General features: G+C 47.4%; 1 protein-coding gene across 4 annotated transcripts in view; it reads right to left on the bottom strand.

Moving 5' to 3' along the window:
- LOC138681226 (unconventional myosin-Ie-like) overlaps positions 1-26444 on the bottom strand; it is a 110620-nt gene extending 84176 nt beyond the window's left edge. For 2 of the 4 annotated variants that reach the window (XM_069768584.1, XM_069768594.1), the window contains exon 1: positions 26276-26406. In XM_069768584.1, coding sequence (XP_069624685.1) covers positions 26276-26278 — 3 coding nt within the window. In that variant the 5' untranslated portion in view covers positions 26279-26406. Of the gene's footprint in view, positions 1-26275 lie in introns of all 4 variants that reach the window. The other 2 variants (XM_069768557.1, XM_069768576.1) reach the window with 2 other exon arrangements.
- Between the last annotated feature and the right edge of the window lie 384 nt (positions 26445-26828).

The following is a 26828-nucleotide window of genomic DNA, read 5'->3' as shown; positions in this document are numbered from 1 at the left end:
ATCCAGCTAAAAAGCGGATCTGGCGCATCAGTTTTTCACAATTTGCACTGGATCCGTTTTTTTACAAATTGGCCGGATTTAGCCTGAAAACAAAAAACGGATGTGTGAAACTAGCCTTATCTCAGTAATGATGGTCAATTAGAAATCCACGACACCCAAGAACGGGATTGGATGATGGTTTCTGTGGTTGCTGGCAATGGAGATCACAGGGCCTCCAGAGAGGAGTCCCTCGCGGCATTCCGCTGCTCCCTGCTCAGCCAGCGGAAGTGAGGTCAAAGATCTCTTAACGGAAGTCCCAGAACTACACTGTGTTCCAAATTATTATGCAAATTGGATTTAAGTGTCAAAGATTTAATTGTTTTGTTTTTCAAATAAACTCATGGACGGTATTGTGTCTCAGGGCTCAATGGATCACTGAAATCAATCTTAAACACGTGATAATTAGTTTTCCAGGTGATTCTAATTAAAGGAAAACTACTAAAAAATTATGTTCCACATTAATAAGCAGGCCACAGGTTTCAAGTAATATTATTATTATTATTTTTATATATATATATATATATATATATATATATATATATATATATATATATATATATATATATATATATATATATAAACTAAAAAGGATCTCTCTGCTGCTGAAAAGCATTATACTGTTACTAGATGGTGGCCCAATTCTAACGCATCGGGTATTCTAGAATATGCATGTCCACGTAGTATATTGCCCAGCCACGTAGTATATTGCCCAGCGACGTAGTATACAGCACAGAGCCACGTAGTATATTGCCCAGTCACATAGTATATTGCCAAGTTACATAGTATATTGCCCAGTGACGTAGTATATAGCACAGAGCCACGTAGTATATTGCCCAGTCATGTAGTATATTGCAGAGCCCACGTAGTATATTGCCCAGTCACGTAGTATATTGCCCAGCCACGTAGTATATTGCCCAGCCACGTAGTATACAGCACAGAGCATATTGCCCAGCCACGTAGTATATTGCCCAGTTACGTAGTATATTGCCCAGTGACGTAGTATACAGCACAGAGCCACGTAGTATATTGCCCAGTGACGTAGTATACAGTACAGAGCCACGTAGTATATTGCACAGCTATGTAGTATATTGCCCAGCCATGTATGTCACAGGTTAAAAAATAAAAATAAACATACTCACCTTCCGATCCGAGGGCCCCTTGTAGTTCTGTCGGCAGCTTCCGGTCCCAGGGTGTGATGTCGCGGTCACATGACCGCGACGTCATGGCAGGTCCTTCTCCCATACCATCGTTGGACCCGGAACTTGCCGCTAGCATGGAGCGGTTACCGGAGCGTGGCGAGGAGCGGGAAAGGCGGCGGAAGGTGAGTATATAATGATTTTTTATTTTGTTTATTATTTTTAACATTAGATCCTTTTACTATTGACGTTGCATAGGCATCAATAGTAAAAACTTGGTCACACAGGGTTAATAGCGGCGGTAACGGAGTTACCCGTGGCATAACGTGGTCCGTTACCGCCGACATTAACCCTGTGTGAGCGGTGACCGGAGGGGAGTATGCGGGCGCAGGGCGCTGACTGCGGGGAGTAAGGAGCGGCCATTTTCTTCCGGACTGTGCCCGTCGCTGATTGGTCGTGGCTGTTTTGCCGCGACTAATCAGCGATTTGGATTTCCTTGACAGACAGAGGCCGCAACCAATGAATATCCGTGACAGACAGAAAGACAGAAAGACGGAAGTGACCCTTAGACAATTATATAGTTGATCATTGGGAGGTTTCTTCAATAAAATTTGATGTATAATCTAACGGGTGATGACTTAATTAGACTGACTGTCATTTGCACCGACCATTTAGGAAAATCCGAGAAAAATATCATTTGCATAATTATTTGGAACACAGTGTAGATGCTCTGTGCCGGAGTTCTGTTGTTTTGGCCTACAGACCTCCGGCACAGAATATCTACACTACACTACAGCAAATGTTTCATCCTTGGCTAGAGATGAGCGGTTAGGGTTCGGGTACCAGAACAGTACCCGAACCCCATTCACTTGAATGGGGGCCTGAACATCCAGTGTTTGCCACGTTGTCATGTGCGTTGACAGTGCGGCAAACACCGCTTCTGATTGGTAGTGAAAACATCCCTGCCGGTCAGAGAGCCGCGGTTCACACACTGTCAAAAGACAGCGTGAGCGCTCAGCTGTGATCGGAGGTATAAAATTTACCTCCAGTCACTGGTGTCAGCGGATGGGACTACTGATTCCATCATCAGCAACTTGATGCCGCTAATAACAGTGAGAGAAGGAGCGGCAGATGGGAGTATTCATCAGCCGCTCCTGCAATGTAAAGCTGGTTATCAAGAATAGAAGGATCCCCACACTGTTTTTTTAATTATTTAAATAAATAATTAAAAAAAAAATGTTGTGGGGTCCCCCCCCCCCCATTTTCGACAGCTAAAGCAAACTGCTGAGGGCTGGTATTCTCAGGCTGCGGGGTGCTATTTTTAGACTGGGGGGTCAATATCCATGGCCCCTTACCAGCCTGAGAATACCAGCCCCCAGCGGTCAGCCTTAGCAAGGCTGGTTGTCAAAAATAGGGGCGACCCCACGCTGTTTTTTAAAATTATTTAAATAAATTTTTTTTTTTTTTAAACAACGTGGGGATCCCCCTATTCTTTTTTTTAAACCGTCTTTATTGAACAATAAACAAACGTTACATAAATTGGAAGAATTAGAGAAGATCTGACAAATAGAGTTTTACAGTACTTTGAATATTAGACAGTGTATTATAACTATAACCAACCCCCTCCACCCCACACACACCTCCTCGGGCACACATCCACACCTTCATAGCATATTATCAAATCAAGCCCAACAGGAGTTCTGCCACCCATTTGCTCTCTAATGTACCAGTCTGTAAGCTGGAAGCAGCCATGAATAGCCTGGCGCATAGATAATGTCTGGGCATTAATAAAAGAAGGCCATGTAAGGAAAAAACGTTCAGTGTATTTTTCTTTATGCAATATGGACTCTATCCAATCCATCTTAAGAGATTTACTACGAAGGTAGCCTTTAAGCTCAAAGAGGGAGTATTACCATGTGCCCATATATGAAGAATACTTTTACGGTTGGCTGTCGCCCAGACGAATAGAATACCGCAATGCTGAACAGAAAGCCTCACCAACTAATCTTGTGGGAGAATATTGAATATGGATGTCACCGATCCCACCGTGCTGCCACCAATTGTCACGTACCCGCTCTTAGCACGTGACTTGGGGTTGCGCAAGAGTTAATCTCCCCTCTCTCAGTCTAGCATTCAACCTCTGTCCTATGCTGTAATGGGAGCATAAATCACACACCGACCAAGGCCACACACCCACTCATACACGTTGCCACCACTCACCGAACACACGGGCGATGAATCCCGGAAATATTACTACTACTGTCCGCCAATCATAAGGATCAAACACTTTAAGGCTATGGATTATTTTTTAGAACATACAAGGTTTAACTTGTTAAAGTTTTATGCTTTAATACAAAAGGTACAGTGCTTACAATAAAGCATAAAACTTTAACAAGTTGAACCTTGTATGTTCTAAAAAATAATCCATAGCCTTAAAGTGTTTGATCCTTATGATTGGCGGAAAAAGGTATAAAAATATGGTAATAAAAAGACATACAAATATGCAAAACAGTTATAAAAATAAACAGGAGAAAAAAACTTACAGAAATAGCTAACTTTGTAGTCTGCTTTCTGCTCCGATGGGGGAATGGATGGACTGGATCACATCAGCTTGACTGCCCTCAATCTGTGTACAACTTTGTATGGGTACAAGCCTAATTTATAAAAGGTATGTGCACACGTTGCAGAATGTTGTGCGGATTTTTCTGCACTGATTTTGGTAATCAGCAGGAAATCCGCACTGCGGATTTAATGCAGAATTACCGCGTTTTTTTCTGCGGGTTTTTGTGCGGATTCCACCTGTGATTTTACATCTGCGGATTCCTATTGAGGAGAAGGTGTAAACCGCTGTGAAATCCGCACAAAGAATTGACATGCTGCGGAATAAACAACGCAGCGTTTTCGTGCATTTTTTTCTGCAGCATGCGCACTACGGATTTTGTTTATTTTCTATAGGTTTACATGGTACTGAAAACTCATGGAAAACTGCTGCAAATCCGCAGAGGCCAATCCACTGCGGATCCACCGCAAAATCCGCAGCGTGTGCACATACCTGTAGAGTTATTCTGGAGGTCAAATTTCTAGACCAGACTCTCAGATAATATTATAATTGCTTGTATCTGATTGGACCATGGCCGCTCCCCTAATGAATATATTATTTTCCTCTGAACACTCTTTGCCTAAAAGGTTCTCACAGATAGATAGTGTCAGGCTGTAATTGGCATCTCTCTTCAAAAGAGCTAGAAGGTGTGAAATGTTTCCCTTCTTCCTGGTTCCCAGCACGACCCCCTGGTGAGATTGGAGACAGTACACTACCATCTCAAGATACATATGTTGTGACCTTTGTGAAACCTACAGTTTCAGGACAGATGTTAAACTACTGCTGGTTACACGTATAAACCTATACATATTTCACTACACACATATATACCTATACATATTTCAATACAATGGTCCACTCCGGAGAAAAATAAATAGATACACCAAAGGTATTTGTGAACTGTTGCAAGAGTGTATCCCAGACCTCCCTTATTTTTGGACAGTCCCATAGACAATGAAAAATATCAGCAGGAGAATGTAAGCATTTAGAGCAGGGAAAATTCCCTGAGGGGGACATTTTAGATTTAATCTCTGGATATATGCTCTATGGAATATCATGAGAGTCATGGTTGTGTAACTATCATACAGTAACACAGAGTTAATACGTAATGTGGCGTTCAAGAGGTCTTTTACCTGACAGTCTGTTAGTTGCGATACCCACCTCCCCAGGCCTGGTGAAGAGTCTGACCACTGTATGGAATGTTTCAGAGACTTGTAAATAAAACTCAAAGAATAATTCTCAGAGTGGGCTTTAATGGAAATTAAGTTTAGAGGGTGCACTCCAACGTCATCCGGTATATCCCGCAGTACCGAGCCTACATAATGTCTAACTTGAGTAATAGTAAAGTTATCTCCTGCCAGGATTGGGTAATTAGAGATGGTGTCTTCCAAAGTAAGAGCATATTGATTGTCCGCCAACATGTCACAAACCAGTCTCCATCCATTATTCCCAAGCACGCGATAGATGGGAGGTGGCCTGCCCTGTAGAAAGGAGGGACTGCCTCGGAAGGGAAGAAACACCGAGATATGGGGGTCAAGCCCACTAATTTGTCTAGCATCGCTCCATCCCAAGATTAGTGACCACAGTAGGTGGTTATCCCTAACCTCCACTGGGCCCTCAGCTTGTCAAAGGTCTACACATCACCTCATCTAGTATTAGTGAAGCGGGTGAAGGCATTGATCCAGTCCAGGGAGTGGCAGAAAACAGATGCTATAGTATTAGTATTTTTAAGCTGCAACAAACTAATTATAGAGCCCCAATTTGAGCCCCAAATAAATTGACAGAAGACTTTTGTTAAAAGCCTGTCATCAGCTTAACATAGTAGAATCCGGTAGCGTCTGTAATGGAAAAAGTATTTTGTGGAAAGAGATCATTTTAATCAGATGGGCCTTGCCCGCAAATGAGAGTTTAAGAGATTTCCAGAATTGTGTTTCCTGTACAACCGTAGAAATAAGGGGGTCGAACATTCAGTTTATAAATGTCATGGGGGTTTGGGGGTAGGTAGACCCCAAGATAACGCAAGGAATCTCTCCTACACTGAAAGGGGAAAGTGAACGTCCACCGTTTCTTATTAGCTTTGAAGATCGCCAAAGCATGAGATTTATAATAATTTAATGCGAAATCCTGAAACTGCTCCAAAACTCATTAAAGGCATCCATTATAGAAGGAATGGATTCCTTAGCTATGAGTAAAATATCATCAGCCAATGTCAATGTTTTCAGTGTATGGTGGCCGATCTCAATACCCCCAAAGGAAGGGATCATCTCCAGGTACCTCCGCAAAGGGTCCAGAGCAATATTAAATAACAGAGGTGACAGGGGGACATCCCTGCCTCGTAGACCCCTCTATTCGTGATAACCAACCCATGCAGCCCCCAGCTGTGAGTTTTACATGCCTGGTTATCAAAAATAGGGGGGGGGATGCAGGTTTTTTTTTCTACATTATTTATTTACAGCACTGGAGCGGCTGATGAATACTCCCATCATCCGCTCCTGCTCTCACTCTTATTAGCGGCTGCAGATGTCGGATGATGGGAGCAGTTGTCCCATTAGCTGATACCAAGGACCGGAGGTAAACTTTATACTCAAAAGAGAAAGATGTAACCGGCACTGAAAAGCTGTATATCAAGTATAGCAATTTGCGTGTGATCTTGCACGGAGTGGACGCTCTTGGTTTCTAAAGAGAACCGGGTGGTGCTTTGCAAACACAGTCCAAGAATCAAAACGAAGCAGGTAGAAGTAAGAAATGCAGCACTCACCCTCTGTCTTCAGCTAAAATAATGTCCTTTATTTAGCACTTAAGCCATCACAGACATAACGCGGCATCGGCAGGAGTAAACGAGGGAGCGGGAGGGTGGAAGGATAGGACGACGGCTGGTTCGCGCACGAGCGCTTCTACGGGTCCATGTGAGTTGCAACGGTGATGTCATTTCCTTTTATAGGATTATGCTCAACACATATACAAAACAATTTTTATACAACAATAAAAACAACAAACTCTAATAACAGACTGCTTCTTACAAGCGAATTAGATAAAGATTGCCATGTAGTTAAAAATCGTCTCTCCCCGATTGATAGTAATTGGATTAAAAAAACGACGCCACATGGCAATTTCAAATGAGGCAATTGCAGTTTCTGTCATTTGCATAAAACTGACAATCCCCTAAAAATGGGAACCATAGAGCACTTTGTAAGGGACTTTATAACGTGCAAAAGTAAATTTATTGTCTATGTGATTTTTTTGCCCATGCAATCGTTTCTATATTGGTAAAACCATAAAGGTACCGTCACACTAGACGATATCGCTAGCGATCCGTGACGTTGCAGCGTCCTCACTAGCGATATCGTCCAGTGTGACAGGCAGCAGCGATCAGGCCCCTGCTGTGCTGTCGCTGGTCGGGGAAGAAAGTCCAGAACTTTATTTCGTCGCTGGACTCCCCGCAGACATCGCTGAATCGGCGTGTGTGACACCGATTCAGCGATGTCTTCACTGGTAACCAGGGTAAACATCGGGTAACTAAGCGCAGGGCCGCGCTTAGTAACCCGATGTTTACCCTGGTTACCATCCTAAAAGTAAAAAAAACAAACAGTACATACTTACCTACAGCGCTGTGCTCTGCTCTCCTCCTGAACTGGCTGTGAGCGTCAGTCAGCCGGAAAGCAGAGCGGTGACGTCACCGCTCTGCTTTCCGGCCGCTGTGCTCACACAGACAGTACAGGAGGAGTGCAGAGCACAGCGCTGGAGGACAGATGGCTGTAGGTAAGTATGTACTGTTTGTTTTTTTTACTTTTAGGATGGTAACCAGGGTAAACATTGGGTTACTAAGCGCGGCCCTGCGCTTAGTTACCCGATGTTTACCCTGGTTACCGGCATCGTTGGTCGCTGGAGAGCTGTCTGTGTGACAGCTCTCCAGCGACCAAACAGCGACGCTGCAGCGATCCGGATCGTTGTCGGTATCGCTGCAGCGTCGCTAAGTGTGACGGTACCTTAAGACCCTTGATGGTTCGGTTTCGTGAACACTAATTCGGTGTCCACCGGGAAAGGGCGGGTGCGTTTTGTGAAGCACATGCAGGAGGAACACTGCGGCGACCCTAACCTCTTACGGTTTGCTGGGCTAGAGATGGTTAATTTCCCCCAGCAGGGGGGTAATCATGGCAAGTTACTTTTGCAAAGTGAAGCTAAGTGGATTCTAAGAACAAATGCACAAGGTCCTTTAGGACTTAATGATAAGCTTGACATGGCAATCTTTATCTAATTCGCTTGTAAGAAGCAGTCTGTTATTAGAGTTTGTTGTGTTTATTGTTGTATAAAAATTGTTTTGTATATGTGGTGAGCATAATCCTATAAAAGGACATCACCGTTGCAACTCACATGGACCCGTAGAAGCGCTCATGCGCGAAACAGCCGTCGTCCTATCCTTTCACCCTCCTGCTCCCTCATTTACTCCTGCCGATGCCGCGTTATGTCAGTGATGGCGTAAGTGCTAAATAAAGGACATTATTTTAGCTGAAGACAGAGGGTGAGTGCTGCATTTCTTTCTTCTACCTGCTTCGTTTTTAAACTTTATACTGTTGATGTTCGCCCATCTCTATCCTCGGCTACTGCACCTGGCCATGCAAGAGCTGAGGATGAAACGTCCTTCTCGGCATGTGGCCTCATACTTCTCTGTATGCAGCCGCATGTCATCAAAAATGACTACTCGTGTCAGTGCTGACACACGTCGTAGATTCGCTATCACGGCCCCAGGGTCTGTTCCTCTCCCTGCAGCAGTTCTGAACTCAGCAGTCTGGACTCATCTAGGGGCCCTGCACTTCCCATGGCAGCACCTCCTTCCAACTCTGAACGTCCCCTGGCAGCTCCATGCCCCCTGTCTCTCACACTAGAGGACAATAGATCGCAGCACACTGGCTGATCACACCTGAGGGCATCTGTCACGATTCCCCTGACCGCTGTCACCAATGGGTCAGGATTCACACCGTGACCGTCACCCCTATGTCACGGATTGAGGTGACTTTAGGCCAACAGACGGCTATCACATGTGCAGGGGGGCTTATCTTAGTTATCCCTCCACTCCACGATGTGATGAAAAACCACACACAAGGCTATTGACCTCTTAGTTTACAGCAGGGGCTTATTCTAGGTATCCCACTGCTTTCAATATACCACAAACTGCAGGGATTTATGTATATCCCGCTTACAGTTCCACTTAACACTTGCAGCTCTCTGGCGCCCCCTTACTCTCAGGTCAGATTAGGTACTGCACCCTGGGTAATTAGTCACCAGAAAGGCTGTCTGCTATGTACTGGCTATTGGGCACGCTGCAGCGACGCGATAACTACTCCCACTCAGGCAGGAACAATAATTAGCAATGCCGCAGTCGCTTCAGCATAACCCCCAAAAGTCAGCACACTCTCGCTGCCACCAGATTCGATTAAACGGGTCCGAAGCTAACCCAACACAACAGTAGCGTATTTTCCCTTCAAGAGACTTAGGGTACGGTTTAGAACAGGAGAACGGACTAATATATAATACTAGCTATTGAACCCGTTCTACGCCCGGGTGGCGAGCATTTATATTGGTATATGGTCTCCATCCTGGTATGTGCTGCTCCATCCTGCGTTCCCCTTCCTGTCATGTGCTGCACCCATCCTGCGTCCCCATCCTGTCATGCGCTGCTCCCATCCTGCGTCCCCATCCTGTCATGCGCTGCTCCATCCTGCGTCCCCATCCTGTCATGCGCTGCTCCCATCCTGCGTCCCCATCCTGTCATGCGCTGCTCCATCCTGCGTCCCCATCCTGTCATGCGCTGCTCCATCCTGCGTCCCCATCCTGTCATGCGCTGCTCCCATCCTGCGTCCCCATCCTGTCATGCGCTGCTCCCATCCTGCGTCCCCATCCTTATGTGCTGCTCCATCCTGCGTCCCCATCCTTATGTGCTGCTCCATCCTGCGTCCCCATCCTTATGTGCTGCTCCATCCTGCGTCCCCATCCTTATGTGCTGCTCCATCCTGCGTCCCCATCCTTATGTGCTGCTCCATCCTGCGTCCCCATCCTTATGTGCTGCTCCATCCTGCGTCCCCATCCTGTCATGCGCTGCTCCCATCCTGCGTCCCCATCCTTATGTGCTGCTCCATCCTGCGTCCCCATCCTTATGTGCTGCTCCATCCTGCGTCCCCATCCTTATGTGCTGCTCCATCCTGCGTCCCCATCCTTATGTGCTGCTCCATCCTGCGTCCCCATCCTTATGTGCTGCTCCATCCTGCGTCCCCATCCTTATGTGCTGCTCCATCCTGCGTCCCCATCCTTATGTGCTGCTCCATCCTGCGTCCCCATCCTTATGTGCTGCTCCATCCCGTGTCCCCATCCTTATGTGCTGCTCCATCCCGTGTCCCCATCCTGCTGCTCCATCCCGTGTCCCCATCCTGCTGCTCCATCCTGCGTCCCCATCCTGCTGCTCCATCCCGTGTCCCCATCCTGCGTCCCCATCCTGCTGCTCCATCCCGTGTCCCCATCCTGCTGCTCCATCCCGTGTCCCCATCCTGCGGCTCCATCCCGTGTCCCCATCCTGCTGCTCCATCCCGTGTCCCCATCCTGCTGCTCCACCCCGTGTCCCCATCCTGCTGCTCCATCCCGTGTCCCCATCCTGCGTCCCCATCCTGCTGCTCCATCCTGCGTCCCCATACTGCCTCTGACCCGCTCGGCGCCAAGTGCTGGGGGGCCTGAGCAGGCGGGGACACCGGCGCGCTGTGGGGGTCAGGTGCCGGTATCGCCGCCAGCTCAGGCCCCCCAGCACTTACTATATTCACCTGTCCCCGTTCCATCGCTGAGCGGCGCCATCTTCCCGGCTCCTCTGGCTGTGACTTTTCAGTCAGAGGGCGGCGCCGGCGCGCATGCGCGTCATCGCGCCCTCTGAACTGAAGGCCACAGGCCGAGGAGACCGGGAAGATGGCGCCGCTCAGCGATGGAACGGGGACAGGTGAATATGTCCGATACTCACCCTCCTGGCGGTCCCTGCTTCTGCGGGGGAGATCGCGGTGTGCGTTCAGTGTGAACGCACACCGCGATCTCCCGGGAGCGTCGCTCTGTGAGGCCCAGACTGCGCCGGCGCTTGCGCTTGCGCAGTCTATCGAGGCTTCGGACAGAGTGACGCTCCCAGCGTTATATTATAGATTATATCCCATAAAAAATTAGGCAGTGCTTTATCAAAAATATTTTATAAAGATGTTATGAGACAATTGCAAATATGTACAAGGGTAATTATAACATAAAGGGAATAAATGAGAAAAAAGCAACACTTACATGTTCAAAGCATGACAGGCACTCAGGCTAGTGGAGTTTTTCCCATACGTCCCAGCTCATTTGGACGTGAGCAGGGCTCTTCCAGGAGAAGACAAGAAATCAAGCAGAAAGTGACTCCTCAGAGCCTGCCAGACACTTAAAACATTAAGGCTGTGACATCACAGAAAGGCTAGCTTATCCAGACCCTCCTCTCTCTACATTCTGCCTAAACTTTAAACTATTCTCTCTGATTTCTATAACTTCACTACAAAACACGCCATAGTTCTACCAAACTCATCATTCATCTCGGATTCACGTGGGCATTCTAATGAGATCAAATATGTCCTATCTGGGATACATATTTACAGAGAAATCCCTACTTCTTTACCAGATGGAGTTAGAAGCCCGTGTTTCGCGGGATGTGTAGATACACCGAGTGAGAATAAAAATATATATTTTCGTATTTCTAGCTTAAATCGTTTGCCTAATATCTAACAAAAACTAAACAAAGAATCTTTCATGAATTTTTGGAGCCACTTTTCCAGTTCTAACCAGAGCAGGTGGGAGGGGTGAGGGACTTTCATCCGAGCCTGGAATTTACGACCCCAGGGCAATAAAACCTCTCTTCCCCCATACACTGGCAAGCAGCTCTTGGCTGAATGAAAGGGAAGGGATTTGAAGCTCCCAACTGTTGCAGCATCCCTCCAAGAAGGGGGGCTTAGCCCACGCAGGCTAGCAAGAAAACTAACTTATGATATACATTTTCCTCACAGCATCTTCACATCTCTGTCCTGTCACAGCTGCTGTCCCTGTGCATGTAGTGTCAGTGTATTAGAGAGTCTAAGATTTTGTTTCCCCCTCCAAAGCAGGAGGCACATTCAATACATCAACATCAAGGTCATTAGCAGTGGACATTTCTAGACAATCTATGGGAGCCGAACTTGGGGGTTCTGTGGCCACATACTGGGACACTAGCCACCCTAGATGGGTCCCAAGTAAAACATTGGCGGGAATATTTGCCGATATCCTCACCTCCAGTATTCCCCCTCCCTGCGACCAAATACACCTTGGCAACGGGCAGCGCCGGTTTGACGCCTTCAATCCCAGAGACGGAAAGAGTTTTTCCAGGTACCAAATCCTGAGGAGACACCTTAGGCTGTGCAAGGGTCATCTCAACGTCTGTGTCCTGCAGTCCTGTGACCGCTGCGCAGCCGATGGTGACGGGTTGGTAATTGTCAAGGGACCTACCACCACAATCTCCCACACACAAAATAGTGGACAGTTTCTGGGACGGGGCCTTATGGTGCTGGGGACACAGCCTTGAAGTGTCCTGGTTGGTTGTAATGATGGCATCGGCAGGGTTCCACCTCTGACCTGGAGAGGGGAGCACGGGGATGCGCCCTTTGCATACTAGAGGCCGGGGAAACAGGGTCAGGATTGGTCTAACTCCCTCTCCAGGTGCTGCTGGTGGCCATCTTGGCCTCAGGTAAGATAGTAACATAGTTATTAAGGTTGAAGGAAGATTTTAAGTCCATCCAGTTCAACCCATAGCCCAACCTAACATGCCCTTTTGTTGGCGTATTCATCCGCCAGGGCGGCTGTAGCAGAGGCTTCCTATGGTTTCCAGTCACAGAGGAACTGCTGAAGGTCCTCCGGGCATTTCCACAAAAACTGCTCAGTTGCGATGAGCTCCTACAGATGCTGGATGGTGGCGAGCTCCAGTACTGTGGTTCATTGGTCCACTGCTCTCAGTAAGGTCCACATGTGATCGGCCCAGCTGTCTGGAGGACCCACCTGCATTCTCAGGAGCTTCTTCCGGTAGGTCTCAGGGGTCAAACTATACTGCCGGGCCAAAGCCTGCTTGATGTCCTCATAGCTCAGGCTGGTCTCGCTGGCAGGTAGCCAAAGATTTCTAGAGCCTTATTCCTGAGGCGAGGGGTTAAGAACAGGACCCACTGGTCCTCAGGCAGATGGTACTGATGGAAAGTTTTTTCAAATGCCAGTAAGAAAGTATCCAATACCCCTCCTTGGTTCGGCAGAGGAAAGTCCTCTGCTCGTAGCTTTGGGATCCGGATCTCAGGGAACTCGCAACAGGCTGGGGTCTGCAGCTGAAGCATTTGCTGCTGTTGTTCACGCTCCCGCTAACGTTCCTCGCGCTCATGCTGACATTTTGCCATGAGAGTACTGTACGTCAGGGGTGTCGAACTGCATTCCTCGAGGGCTGCAAACAGGTCATGTTTTCAGGATTTCCTTGCATTGCACAGGTGATAATTTAATCACCTGCAGAGAATGATTCCAGCACCTTGTGCAATGCTAAGGAAATCTTGAAAACATGCATGGTTTGAGGCCCTCTAGGAATGCAGGTTGACACCCCTGCTGTACGTGGCTTTGTCCCCGGCCTGGAGACTGGCCATAGCCACTTGAAGGACATGCGATCCTGCTTGACCGGGGTGGGCAGGTGAGGGGTTGTCCACTGCAGGACTGAGCATGGGTGGCAGGCTCCTTGGGGAGCCTTGGCTGGACTCCCCATCGCCTTTAAAGGGAACCTGTCACCTGAATTTGGCGGGACCGGTTCTCGGTCATATGGGCGGAGTTATCAGGTGTTTGATTCACCCTTTCCTTACCCGCTGGCTGCAATATTGGATTGAAGTTCACTCTCTGCCCTCCGTAGTACACGCCTGCGCAAGGCAAGAACTTCAATCCAATATTGCGGCCAGCATGCAGCCAGCGGGTAAGGAAAGGGTGAATCAAACACCTGAAAACTCAGCCCATATGACCGAAAACCGGTCCCGCCAAATTCAGGTGACAGGTTCCCTTTAACAACACAATCGTCCACCTCCTCTCCATCGACTATAGCATTGACGATTTCCTGGGTTCTGGCCCTGGTGCCACTGGCCATCCTTGCACTCTTTGGTTACTGATAGAGCTGTGACCCGTGTACCCACGCACCTTATATTATTTGCACTCTGACAGTCTAGTGCTAGGCTGATCTCAAGACTCCAGCAGCAAAAGCTACCGCTGGTCGTCCTTAGTGTCTGGGAGTAGGGGTCCCCACACACACTTCTCGATCCGAACCGCTGTGCCACCACTTGTAAGCAAACACGAGAGAGCTGGGGAATACGGACATCCCCCCGCCGTCACCAATCTGTGACGGAGCTTACACAGTCGCAGCTCTCTGGCACCTTCATTACCCTCAGGTCAACCAGGGAACTGCACCCAGGACAAGTAGTTGCTGGAGAGGCTGCCCTTACTAGTTATCGGGGCACTCTGCAGTGAGGGCAGTATTTACAGTATAACGGCAGTCCCAAGCCGGGAAATAAAATATATATATATAGTCTGGACCCCGAGAGCGTCATAGGCTATATTGTGAGGCGAAATTTTAACCCCGCGCGTTCCAATTCACCAAACAATTTTGCCCCTATCTACATAATGGGGAAAAAAGTGAAAGGAAAAGTGTTGGAGGCGTCGCAGCTACAGAAACAAAATTTTTCACAGTCACAAGTCTGGACCCCGAGAGCGTCATAGGCTACGTTGTGAGGTGAAATTTTAACCCCGCGCTTTCCAATTCACCAAACAATTTTGCCCCTATCTACATAATGGGGAAAAAAGTGAAAGGAAAAGTGTTGGAGGTGTCGCAGCTACAGAAACAAAATTTTGCACAGTCACACGTCTGGACCCTGAGAGCGTCATAGGCTACGTTTTGAGGTGAAATTTTAACTCCGCGCTTTCCAATTCACCAAACTATTTTTCCCCTATCTACATAATGGGGAAAAGTGAAAGGAAAAGTGTTGGAGGCAAATTGACAGCTGCCAGATGTGAACAAGGGGACTTAAAGAATGAGAGCGATGGCGCAAAAGAGTATATACCGATCAGTTGCTAATGTGGGGCCCCGACATGAGATACTCACCACACATGGGGATATGAACACACACACAAAATGCGCCACACACTACCACGTGCTTGAACACATATTACCCTCAGCACACATTTCACCACACATACACCAACCTCGCCACATAAAAGTCGAAACACAAAAGTCGCCGCTCAAAACTCGCCACGCGCAAAACTCGCCACATGCAAAAACTAGGCTCACGCAAAACTCGCCACAAGTGCAAAACTCACCTCATGGAAAACTCGCCACACGCAAAACTTGCACACGCGGAAAAATTGCCACATGCACAAAATCTGCAACACATGCAAAAGTTGCTTCACACAAAACTTGCACATACTCAAAAGGCACCAGACATAAAACTCACCACGCGCAAAACTCGCCATGCGCAAAACTTGCTGCACACAACTTGCTACACTAACCTGTCACATGCAACTCGACACACAAAAAGTTGCTACACGCATGTTGCCACACAAAACTCATCTCACAAAAGTCGCTACATGCATGTCGCCACACACAACTCAACACACACAACTTGACAAACGAAACTCGCCCTAAAACACACACAAGTCTGGTATTAGCCTTCAAAAATAAAAATCTGATTAATAAGCAGACAAACTACAAGAGCAACAAATGTACCATATAGGAAATACGGCAGCTGTCAGTCACATGACCTGTCTATTATGTGTATGTGTGAGCTAATATATACTGCCAGGGGGAGGGCTTCCTGTTGGCTGGGGATTTACCAGGCTGCCAATTTAGCTTACAAATACTGAGGTAAAAATACTGAGCAAATAACGTGTTAACGAGGTCTAATACAGGAGATCACACAGGTATATACTATATACAGGGGAGATGACACACAGATATATACTATATACAGGGGAGATGACACAGGTATATACTATATACAGGAGGAGATGACATACAGGTATATACTATATATAGGAGGAGATGACATACAGGTATATATTATATATAGGAGGAGATGACATACAGGTATATACTATATATAGGAGGAGATGACATACAGGTATATACTATATATAGGAGGAGATGACATACAGGTATATACTATATACAGGGGAGATGACACAGCAGGTATATACAATATACAGGGGAGATGACATACAGGTATATACTATATACAGGAGATGACATGCAGGTGTATACTATATATAAGGGAGATGACAAACATGTATATACTGAGGTGAAAATGAGAGGTGTGAGGTGAAAATGAAAAGGTGTGAGTGCAAAATGAGAGGAGTGAGGGAAAATAGTGTAGTGATCGGAAAATGACAGATGTGAGGTCGAAATGACAAGTGTTAGGCGGGAATGAGAGGAGTGAGGGAGAAAATGAGAGGTGTGAGGGAGAAAATGAGAGATGTGATGGGAAAATAAGAGAAGTGACGTGCTATAACTAACCACAGATATTTACTATGCCCAGGCAACGCCGGGCTCTTCAGCTAGTATATATATATATATATATATATAGATCGTGGGAACTTACCTAGAAAGCTCCCAGGCTTTCTAGGAAAGTTCCCACGATCTATGAACATCCAGCAGAGGGCGCCTCACCGCAAATGAAGCTACCGTAAATATAGCTCATTGATCTATATTTAGACTCATTCCCCGGGGTTTTGCAGCGAGGAGTAGCATTGCATTAGCAAAGCTCCTTGCTGCAAAATGTTTTAACCCCTTCAGAAGGATTTACATCGTTGGACGTTACAGATCTGCGGAGGGTAAGTATATTGTTGGTTTATTATGTTTTTTCTTTCACAGAACGAGGGTCTTCAGTGACTGGATTGGGCGTAGAATAAAATACTCCAACAACCATTGTTTTTATTTCATTAAAATAATTTTAAATAATGTGTTTGTGTTTTATTTAACCCTTCACTACAATTGGATTAATAATGGATAGGTGTCATAATTGACGCCTCTCCATTATTAATTAGGCTTAATGTCACCTTACAATAGCAAGGTGGCATTAACCCTTCATTACCCCATATCCCACCGCTACACGGGAATGGGAAGAGAGTGGCCAAGTGCCAGAATAGGCGCATCTTCCAGATGTGCCTTTTCTGGGGTGGCTGGGGGCAGATATTTTTAGCCAGGGGGGGCCAATAACCATGGACCCTCTCTAGGTTATTAATATCTGCCCTCAGTCACTGGCTTTACTACTCTGGTGGAGAAAATTGCGCGGGAGCCCACGCCAATTTTTTCCGCCATTTAACCCTTTATTTTAAGAGCTAGAACGGCCAAATTTTGCAGATACACTCTACTGACATTAGTAGTGTGGAATCTGCAAAAAAAAATGGAGAGAAGACATGGTTTACTGTATGTAAACCATGTCTCAAATCATGTCGGGTTTTAGGAAGGAGAAAGAAAAAGCCGGTAATTGAATTACCGGCTTTCAAGCTGTATAGCGCTGGAATAAATATTAATATATATACATATATGTGTCTCACTGACATTATATATATATATATATATATATATATATATATATATATATATATATATATATATATATATATATATATATATATATATATATACCTATTCTATGTGTACACATTTATTCTACCTATTCTACTGTAAGCTGTCAGTGTGATTTTACTGTACACCGCAATTAATTACCTCGCAAGTCACACTGCTTGTCCGTGTGTAATCCGTATTTTTCACGCTTCCATAGACTTTCATTGGCGTATTTCTTGCGCAGTACGGTGACAAACGCAGCATGCTGCGATTTTGTACGGCCGTAGAAAGCCGTATAATACTGATCAGTAAAATACGGCAGATAGGAGCAGAGGCATAGAGAATAATTGTGCCGTATTTTTTGCGAGTTTTACGGACGTAGTTTCTGCGCTCTTACGTCCGTAAAACACGCAAGTGTGAAGCCGGCCTAAGTATGTAGCAGTACAGACACAGAGGGCTAATACTGCATAAAGTGTATGAGAACATGATGCGAGGAACCTTTTTTTTTTTTTTCTTTTTATAAATAGGCCACACAGGGATCGTTAGGTTAATGCATTGAGGCGGTAGGCCAGTCTGAACAAATGAGTTTTTAGGGTACGCTTAAAACTGTGGGGATTGGGGATTAATCGTATTAACCTAGGTAGTGAATTCCAAAGAATCGGCGCAGCACGTGTAAAGTCTTGGAGACGGGAGTGGGAGGTTCTGATTATTGAGGATGCTAACCTGAGGTCATTAGCGGAGCGGAGGGCACGGGTAGGGTGGTAGACTGATACCAGGGAGGAGATGTAGGGTGGTGCTGAGCCATGGAGTGCTTTGTGGATAAGGGTAGTAGTTTTGTACTGGATTCTGGAGGGGATGGGTAGCCAGTGTAATGACTGGCACAGGGTAGAGGCATCGGTGGCGCCAAAGAGTATATACCATACAGTTGCTAAGGTGGGGCCCCGACATGGGATACTCACCACACACGGGGATATGAACACACACAAAATGCGCCACACACTACCACATGCTTGAACACATATTACACCACACATACACCAACCTCGCCACATAAAAGTCGAAACACAAAAGTCGCCGCTCAAAACTCGCCACGCGCAAAACTCGCCACATGCAGAAACTAGGCTCACGCAAAACTCGCCACAAGTGCAAAACTCACCTCATGGAAAACTCACCACACGCGGAAAAATTGCCACATGCACAAAAGTTGCAACACATGCAAAAGTTGCCTCACACAAAACTTGCACATACTCAAAAGGCACCACACATAAAACTCGCCACACGCAAAACTTGGCATGCGCAAAACTTGCTGCACACAACTTGCTACACTAACCTGTCACATGCAACTCGACACACAAAAAGTTGCTACACGCATGTCGCCACACAAAACTCATCTCACAAAAGTCGCTACATGCATGTCGCCACACGCAACTCAACACACACAACTTGACAAACGAAACTCGCCCTAAAACACACACAAGTCTGGTATTATCCTTCAAAAATAAAAATCTGATTAATAAGCAGACAAACTACAAGAGCAACAAATGTACCATATAGGAAATACGGCAGCTGTCAGTCACATGACCTGTCTATTATGTGTATGTGTGAGCTAATATATACTGCCAGGGGGAGGGCTTCCTGTTGGCTGGGAATTTATCAGGCTGCAAATTTAGCTTACAAATACTGAGGTAAAAATACTAAGCAAATAACGTGTGAATGAGGTCTAATACAGGAGGAGATTACACACAGATATATACTATATAAAGGGGAGATGACACACAGATATATACTATATACAGGAGGAGATGACATACAGGTATATACTATATATAGAAGGAGATGACATACAGGTATATACTATATATAGAAGGAGATGACATACAGGTATATACTATATATAGGAGATGATGACATACAGGCAGGGCCGGCGTTAGGGGCAGGCAGACTAGGCAGCTGCCTAGGGCCCCCGCTGCCCTAGGGGCCCCCAGCCAGGGGCGGCCACACTGCTGATGGCACTGCTCCAGGGCCCAGCGGTGGAGGGGGGGCCCTGCAGGCAGGCCCGGTATTATGCAGGATCGGGCCCCTCTCACTCCCTCCTATAATGATGGAACACCCAGTGCGAGGGAGAGAGCGGGGCGCGAAGTGCAGGAGATCAAAAAGGGGGCGTGTCATGCAGGGAGAGACGCTGGCCAATGAACGCTTTCCTTACCTCACCATGACCAGACTGAGGAGAGCTCTCACTGGTTGCTGTTCTCCTGCATGGCGCGTCCCAATCGTGAGTACTCACCCCTACAGTCAGGTGAGGTGCCCCACCGCACAGCACATAGAGACAGCAGTGGAGGAAGAGAGCCTTAGGGGGTCTTCTGCTCCCTCCACTGTTCTGTCCCCGACAGGCTGCAGCGTCTCCTCACTGTGAAGAGATGGGGGAGGAGGCTCACTGCACGGGACAGCAGGTAGAACCAGGGGGCTGATATCAGTGCTGTCTGCTCTGTGCCCCATCCCCCACAGTGGGGTCTGCAGCCCTCTGCAACTGAACTATGTGACCTCATCCACTCATCCAGGGCTCATCTGATCACCTATACAAGATTAGTATGTGTGTATATATGTGCTTGTATGTATGTGTGTGTGCATCTGTGTGTATGTTTCTATCTGTATATCTATGTATGTATGTACGGCATATGTGTGTATGTATGGTATATTTGTATGGCTGTGTGTGTATGCATGTACAGTATGTGTATGTCTATGTGTGTATGTATGTACAGTATCTGTGTGTATCTGTATGTGCAATAAATTTATTTGGATATATGGTATATATGTATGTTTATGTGCATGTACATACAGTATATGTGTGTACGGTATGTGTATACTATGTGTATATACTGTATGTGTGTATGTATGGTACATGTATGTGTATCTGTATGTTCGGTATCTATATATATATAATTGTCTAAGGGTTTTTCCGTCTGTCTGTCTGTCTGTCTGTCCTGGAAATCCCGGCCCTCTGATTGGTCGAGGCCGCCAGGCCTCGACCAATCAGCGACGGGCACAGCATCGACGTAGAAATCCCACGCCTCTGATTGGTCGAGGCCGCCAGGCCTCGACCAATCAGCAACGGGCACAGCGACGATGATGTCATAAAGGACGTAGAAATCCCGCGTCTGATTGGTCGAGGCCGCCAGGCCTCGACCAATCAGCAACGGGCACAGCGACGATGATGTCATAAAGGACGTAGACATCTCACGTTTCTGATTCAGCGACGGGCACAGTATCGACGTAGATGTCATAATGGTTGCCATGGCGACGATGATGTCATAAAGGTTGCCTCGACCAATCAGAGACCGGCACAGCATCGACGTAGACATCCCGCGTCTCTGACCAATCAGCAACGGGCACTGGCGACAATGATGTCATAATGATTGCCATGGCGACGATGATGTCATAAAGGTTGCCTCGACCAATCAGCGACGGGCACAGTCTGCCGCGAATTCTGGAATCATCATTGTCCATATACTACGGGGACATGCATATTCTAGAATACCCGATGCGTTAGAATCGGGCCACAGTCTAGTATGTATATATGTACGGTATGTGTATTTGGGTGTATGTATGGTATATGTATGTACTGTATGTGTGTACTATATGTGTATGTACGGTATATATGTGTGTGTGTATGCATGTAAGGTATGTATGCATGTAAGGTAGTACGGTATATGTATGTGTATCTGTATGTATGGTATATGTATGTACGGTATTTGTGTGAATGTACAGTATATGCATGTGTGTATGTACGGTATGTGTATGTATGACGGTATATGTATACTTATCTATGTGCATGTCAGGTATATGTATGTGTTTGCATATACTGTATTTGTATGTATATCTGTGTGTATGTACGGTGTATGTATGTACGGTATGTGTATACTATGTGTGTATATAACTATGTGTGTATGCATGTAAGGTATATGTCTGTGTATGTATGTACGGTATGTGTATCTGTGTGTATGTACGGTGTATGTATGTACGGTATGTGTATACTATATGTGTATATAACTGTATGTGTGTATGCATGTAAGGTATATGTCTGTGTATGTATGTACGGTATGTGTATGTATGTACGGTATGTGTATACTATATGTGTATATAACTGTATGTGTGTATGCATGTAAGGTATATGTCTGTGTATGTATGTACGGTATGTGTATCTGTGTGTATGTACGGTGTATGTATGTACGGTATGTGTATACTATATGTGTATATAACTGTATGTGTGTATGCATGTAAGGTATATGTCTGTGTATGTATGTACGGTATGTGTATCTGTGTGTATGTACGGTGTATGTATGTACGGTATGTGTATACTATATGTGTATATAACTGTATGTGTGTATGCATGTAAGGTATATGTCTGTGTATGTATGTACGGTATGTGTATCTGTGTGTATGTACGGTGTATGTATGTACGGTATGTGTATACTATATGTGTATATAACTGTATGTGTGTATGCATGTAAGGTATATGTCTGTGTATGTATGTACGGTATGTGTATCTGTGTGTATGTACAGTGTATGTATGTACGGTATGTGTATACTATACGTGTATATAACTGTATGTGTCCATGTAAGGTATATGTCTGTGTATGTGTGTACGGTATGGGTATCTGTGTGTATATACGGTGTATGTATGTACAGTATATGCCGGAACAAAAATCATTGTTCTCATCAGCACATCGCCCAGTTAAAACTGCAGATATGCTGCTAAGATGGTACTGCATGGGGACAGATTGATTTACTAGTGATCATTCTGTCCCCATCATTATTCCTCAGCCGGTGTAAAGAGGCTGGAAACAAGCGGCGAATGACTTCAATATTGTTAATCACACTCATTTAGTGGCCTGAAATCAGCGCATGTAGCTACAACCAAAATGTTTCTGTGTGATGTGCAATATGTTAGCATTTGGGGCCCCATTTTAAATATTTGCCTAAAGCCCCACTTTGCCTAAAACCGGCCCTGCATACAGGTATATACTATATACAGGGGAGATGACACACAGCAGGTGTATACTATATACAGGTGAGATGACATACAGGTATATACTATATACAGGAGATAACATACAGGTGTATACTATATACAGGTGAGATGACATACAGGTATATACTATATACAGGAGATGACATACAGGTGTATACTATATATAAGGGAGATGACAAACATGTATATACTGAGGTGAAAATGAGGGGTGTGAAGTGAAAATGAAAAGGTGTGAGTGCAAAATGAGAGGAGTGAGGGAAAATAGTGGAGTGATCGGAAAATGACAGATGTGAGGTCGAAATGACAAGTGTTAGGGGGGAATGAGAGGAGTGAGGGAGAAAATGAGAGATGTGAGGGGGAAAATGAGAGGCGTGATGGGAAAATAAGAAGTGAGGTGCTATAACTAACCACAGATATTTACTATGCCCAGGCAACGCCGGGCTCTTCAGCTAATTATATATATATATATATATATATATATATATATATATATATATATATATATATATATATATATATATATAATCTCCAGTCTGTCACTGCCAAGATCCCCCAATAACACCAGGATGGTATGCTGCCACCAGTTCCTCGTTAGATATAAGCGTGGCCCGTTACCAAGCCTATATCGGGTCAGAGACCAACCCCAGGTAGCATATAAGTACTAGCCGGACTCACGGACGTGGGGAATCGGGTTTCGAGATAAAAGAGCAGCCCCAAATTAATTGATATTTTAATTACTGAAAGGCGCACTAGATACTACAAATATAAAAGGAAAAGTTAGGGTACAGGTATGGGATTGCAGTTAGCTGTATGTGTCACGTTACCATTTCTTATAACTTGTGGATGAAGGGAAGCTCTCATATTCACAGGCACTATGTCTCAGCAGGCAGTTTCACACAGGAGATGATTAGAAACACGGCTCAGCAGACAGTATCACACAGGACAGGATTAGATACAGGTCACACTATTGCAGTTCTCATTGGTTTCTGTATAAAATTTTCTGTTCCTGCATCTCAGGCCATTCCTCCTGGGAGTCTATCACCCCCTGTAGATGCCCCCTACACCCAGAGGAAGCAACTGCGGAAGGAAAGCCAACATCACAACCAGAAGAGGGAAGATCAATGATGATGGGGCTCATAGTACCAAAAACCTGCAGCCTCCAGACCCCCTTCCCCATCATACATATCACTACACACCGGACCACCCCCTCAAACACATCACCACACAATGGATCCCCTCCCCCTCATGCACATCACTGCACACCAAACACCCCCCCATATGCATCATTACACACCGGATTCCCCCCTTCATGCACATCACTACTACACCGGACCCCCCCTCATACACATCACTACTACACCGGACCCCCCCCTCATACACATCACTACTACACCGGCCCCCCCCCTCATACACATCACTACTACACCGGCCCCCCCCTCATACACATCACTATTACACCGGACCCCCTCCCCATGCACATCACTACTACACCGGACCCCCCCTCATACACATCACTACTACACCGGACCCCCTCCCCATACACATCACTACTACACCGGACCCCCTCCCCATACACATCACTACTACACCGGACCCCCCTCATACACACCGGACCCCCTCCCCATGCACATCACTACTACACCGGACCCCCCCTCATACACACCGGACCCCCTCCCCATGCACATCACTACACACCGGACCCCCCCTCATACACACCGGAGACCCTCCCCATGCACATCACTACTACACCGGACCCCCCCTCATACACACCGGACCCCCTCCCCATGCACATCACTACTACACCGGACCCCCCCCATACACACCGGACCCCCTCCCCATGCACATCACTACTACACCGGACCCCTCCTCATACACACCGGACCCCCTCCCCATGCACATCACTACACACCGGACCCCCCCTCATACACACCGGACCCCCTCCCCATGCACATCACTACTACACCGGACCCCCCCTCATACACACCGGACCCCCTCCCCATGCACATCACTACTACACCGGACCCCCCCCATACACACCGGACCCCCTCCCCATGCACATCACTACTACACCGGACCCCCCCTCATACACACCGGACCCCCTCCCCATGCACATCACTACTACACCGGACCCCCCCTCATACACACCGGACCCCCTCCCCATGCACATCACTACTACACCGGACCCCCTCCCCATGCACATCACTACTACACCGGACCCCCTCCCCATGCACATCACTACACACCGGACCCCCCCTCATACACACCGGACCCCCTCCCCATGCACATCACTACACACCGGACCCCCCCCATACACACCGGACCCCCTCCCCATGCACATCACTACTACACCGGACCCCCCCCATACACACCGGACCCCCTCCCCATGCACATCACTACTACACCGGACCCCTCCTCATACACACCGGACCCCCTCCCCATGCACATCACTACACACCGGACCCCCTCCCCATGCACATCACTACTACACCGGACCCCCCCTCATACACACCGGACCCCCTCCCCATGCACATCACTACTACACCGGACCCCCCCTCATACACACCGGACCCCCTCCCCATGCACATCACTACTACACCGGACCCCCCCTCATACACATCACTACTACACCGGACCCCCCCTCATACACACCGGACCCCCTCCCCATGCACATCACTACTACACCGGACCCCCCCTCATACACATCACTACTACACCGGACCCCCCCTCATACACACCGGACCCCCTCCCCATGCACATCACTACTACACCGGACCCCCCCTCATACACACCGGACCCCCTCCCCATGCACATCACTACACACCGGACCCCCCCTCATACACACCGGACCCCCTCCCCATGCACATCACTACACACCGGACCCCCCCCTCATACACACCGGACCCCCCCTCATACACACCGGACCCCCTCCCCATACACATCACTACACACCGGACCCCCCCCTCATACACACCGGACCCCCTCCCCATGCACATCACTACACACCGGACCCCCCCCTCATACACACCGGACCCCCCCTCATACACACCGGACCCCCTCCCCATACACATCACTACACACCGGACCCCCCCCTCATACACACCGGACCCCCCCCATACACACCGGACCCCCTCCCCATGCACATCACTACTACACCGGACCCCCCCTCATACACACCGGACCCCCCCCCATACACACCGGACCCCCTCCCCATGCACATCACTACACACCGGACCCCCCCTCATACACACCGGACCCCCTCCCCATACACATCACTACACACCGGACCCCCCCCCCATACACACCGGACCCCCCCTCATACACACCGGACCCCCTCCCCATGCACATCACTACTACACCGGACCCCCCCTCATACACACCGGACCCCCCCCCATACACACCGGACCCCCTCCCCATGCACATCACTACACACCGGACCCCCCCTCATACACACCGGACCCCCTCCCCATACACATCACTACACACCGGACCCCCCCTCATACACACCGGACCCCCTCCCCATACACATCACTACACACCGGACCCCCCCTCATACACACCGGACCCCCTCCCCATGCACATCACTACACACCGGACCCCCCCTCATACACACCGGACCCCCTCCCCATGCACATCACTACACACCGGAGACCCGTCACTGTATGTTAGATCCTCATTATACATCACACGTGTACCAGAAGCACTACAACTCCCAGAACGTACCTGTTACACTATTGATACTTTATACAGTCTAGCAATGATACCACTGCATGTGGCACAGAGGTACTACACTCCTCAGCATGGCTGAAGTCCAGAACAGTAGTTCTCACCATGGTTGCCTCAGGACGCCGTCTGCTCCGGGGCGCCACTACCTCATTCTGTGTCCCGATCCTCGGTCCGGGGGTCTCTTGTCTGCTCCGGGATCTTCTGCTCCCGGTTACATGGGCCTGGGCGGTGTCAGGTACAGGTGAGCTTTACGCTGGGTGAGGCCGCGACAGCGACTCCTGGCGGACAGGAGCGGGACTACAGGGCCACAACCTCTGTACAAGGACAGGCTGGTGGAGAGGGGCTTATGCCCCGTGCATAGCCAGCAGGGGGCGCCTTTTGATGCTGTTCGAAGTTCCTTCCAGGCAGCAGCACTTTTGCCGGCCTCTGGGAGTTTGTTTTGCCCACATCAGTACGAGGCTGAAGTTGGTTTCTTATTCGTCGGTTTCTTATTCGACATTTTTTTCTTTTCTGTTTCTTATAGGTTTAACAACAAAAAATAATCATCACAATAATAAAAGACAATGCAGCGAGGAGCCCTGATGTGAATGCGCTTAAAAACGGCTACAAAAACAATAAAACTGGCACAAAAATGGGAATCAAAGTGGGCACCAAAGA

The sequence above is a fragment of the Ranitomeya imitator genome, chromosome 1 (assembly GCF_032444005.1).
Source record: "Ranitomeya imitator isolate aRanImi1 chromosome 1, aRanImi1.pri, whole genome shotgun sequence".
NCBI lineage: Eukaryota > Metazoa > Chordata > Amphibia > Anura > Dendrobatidae > Ranitomeya > Ranitomeya imitator.
The sequence above is the reverse complement of the archived record's forward strand: the minus strand, read 5'-3'. Positions and strand labels throughout refer to the sequence as shown.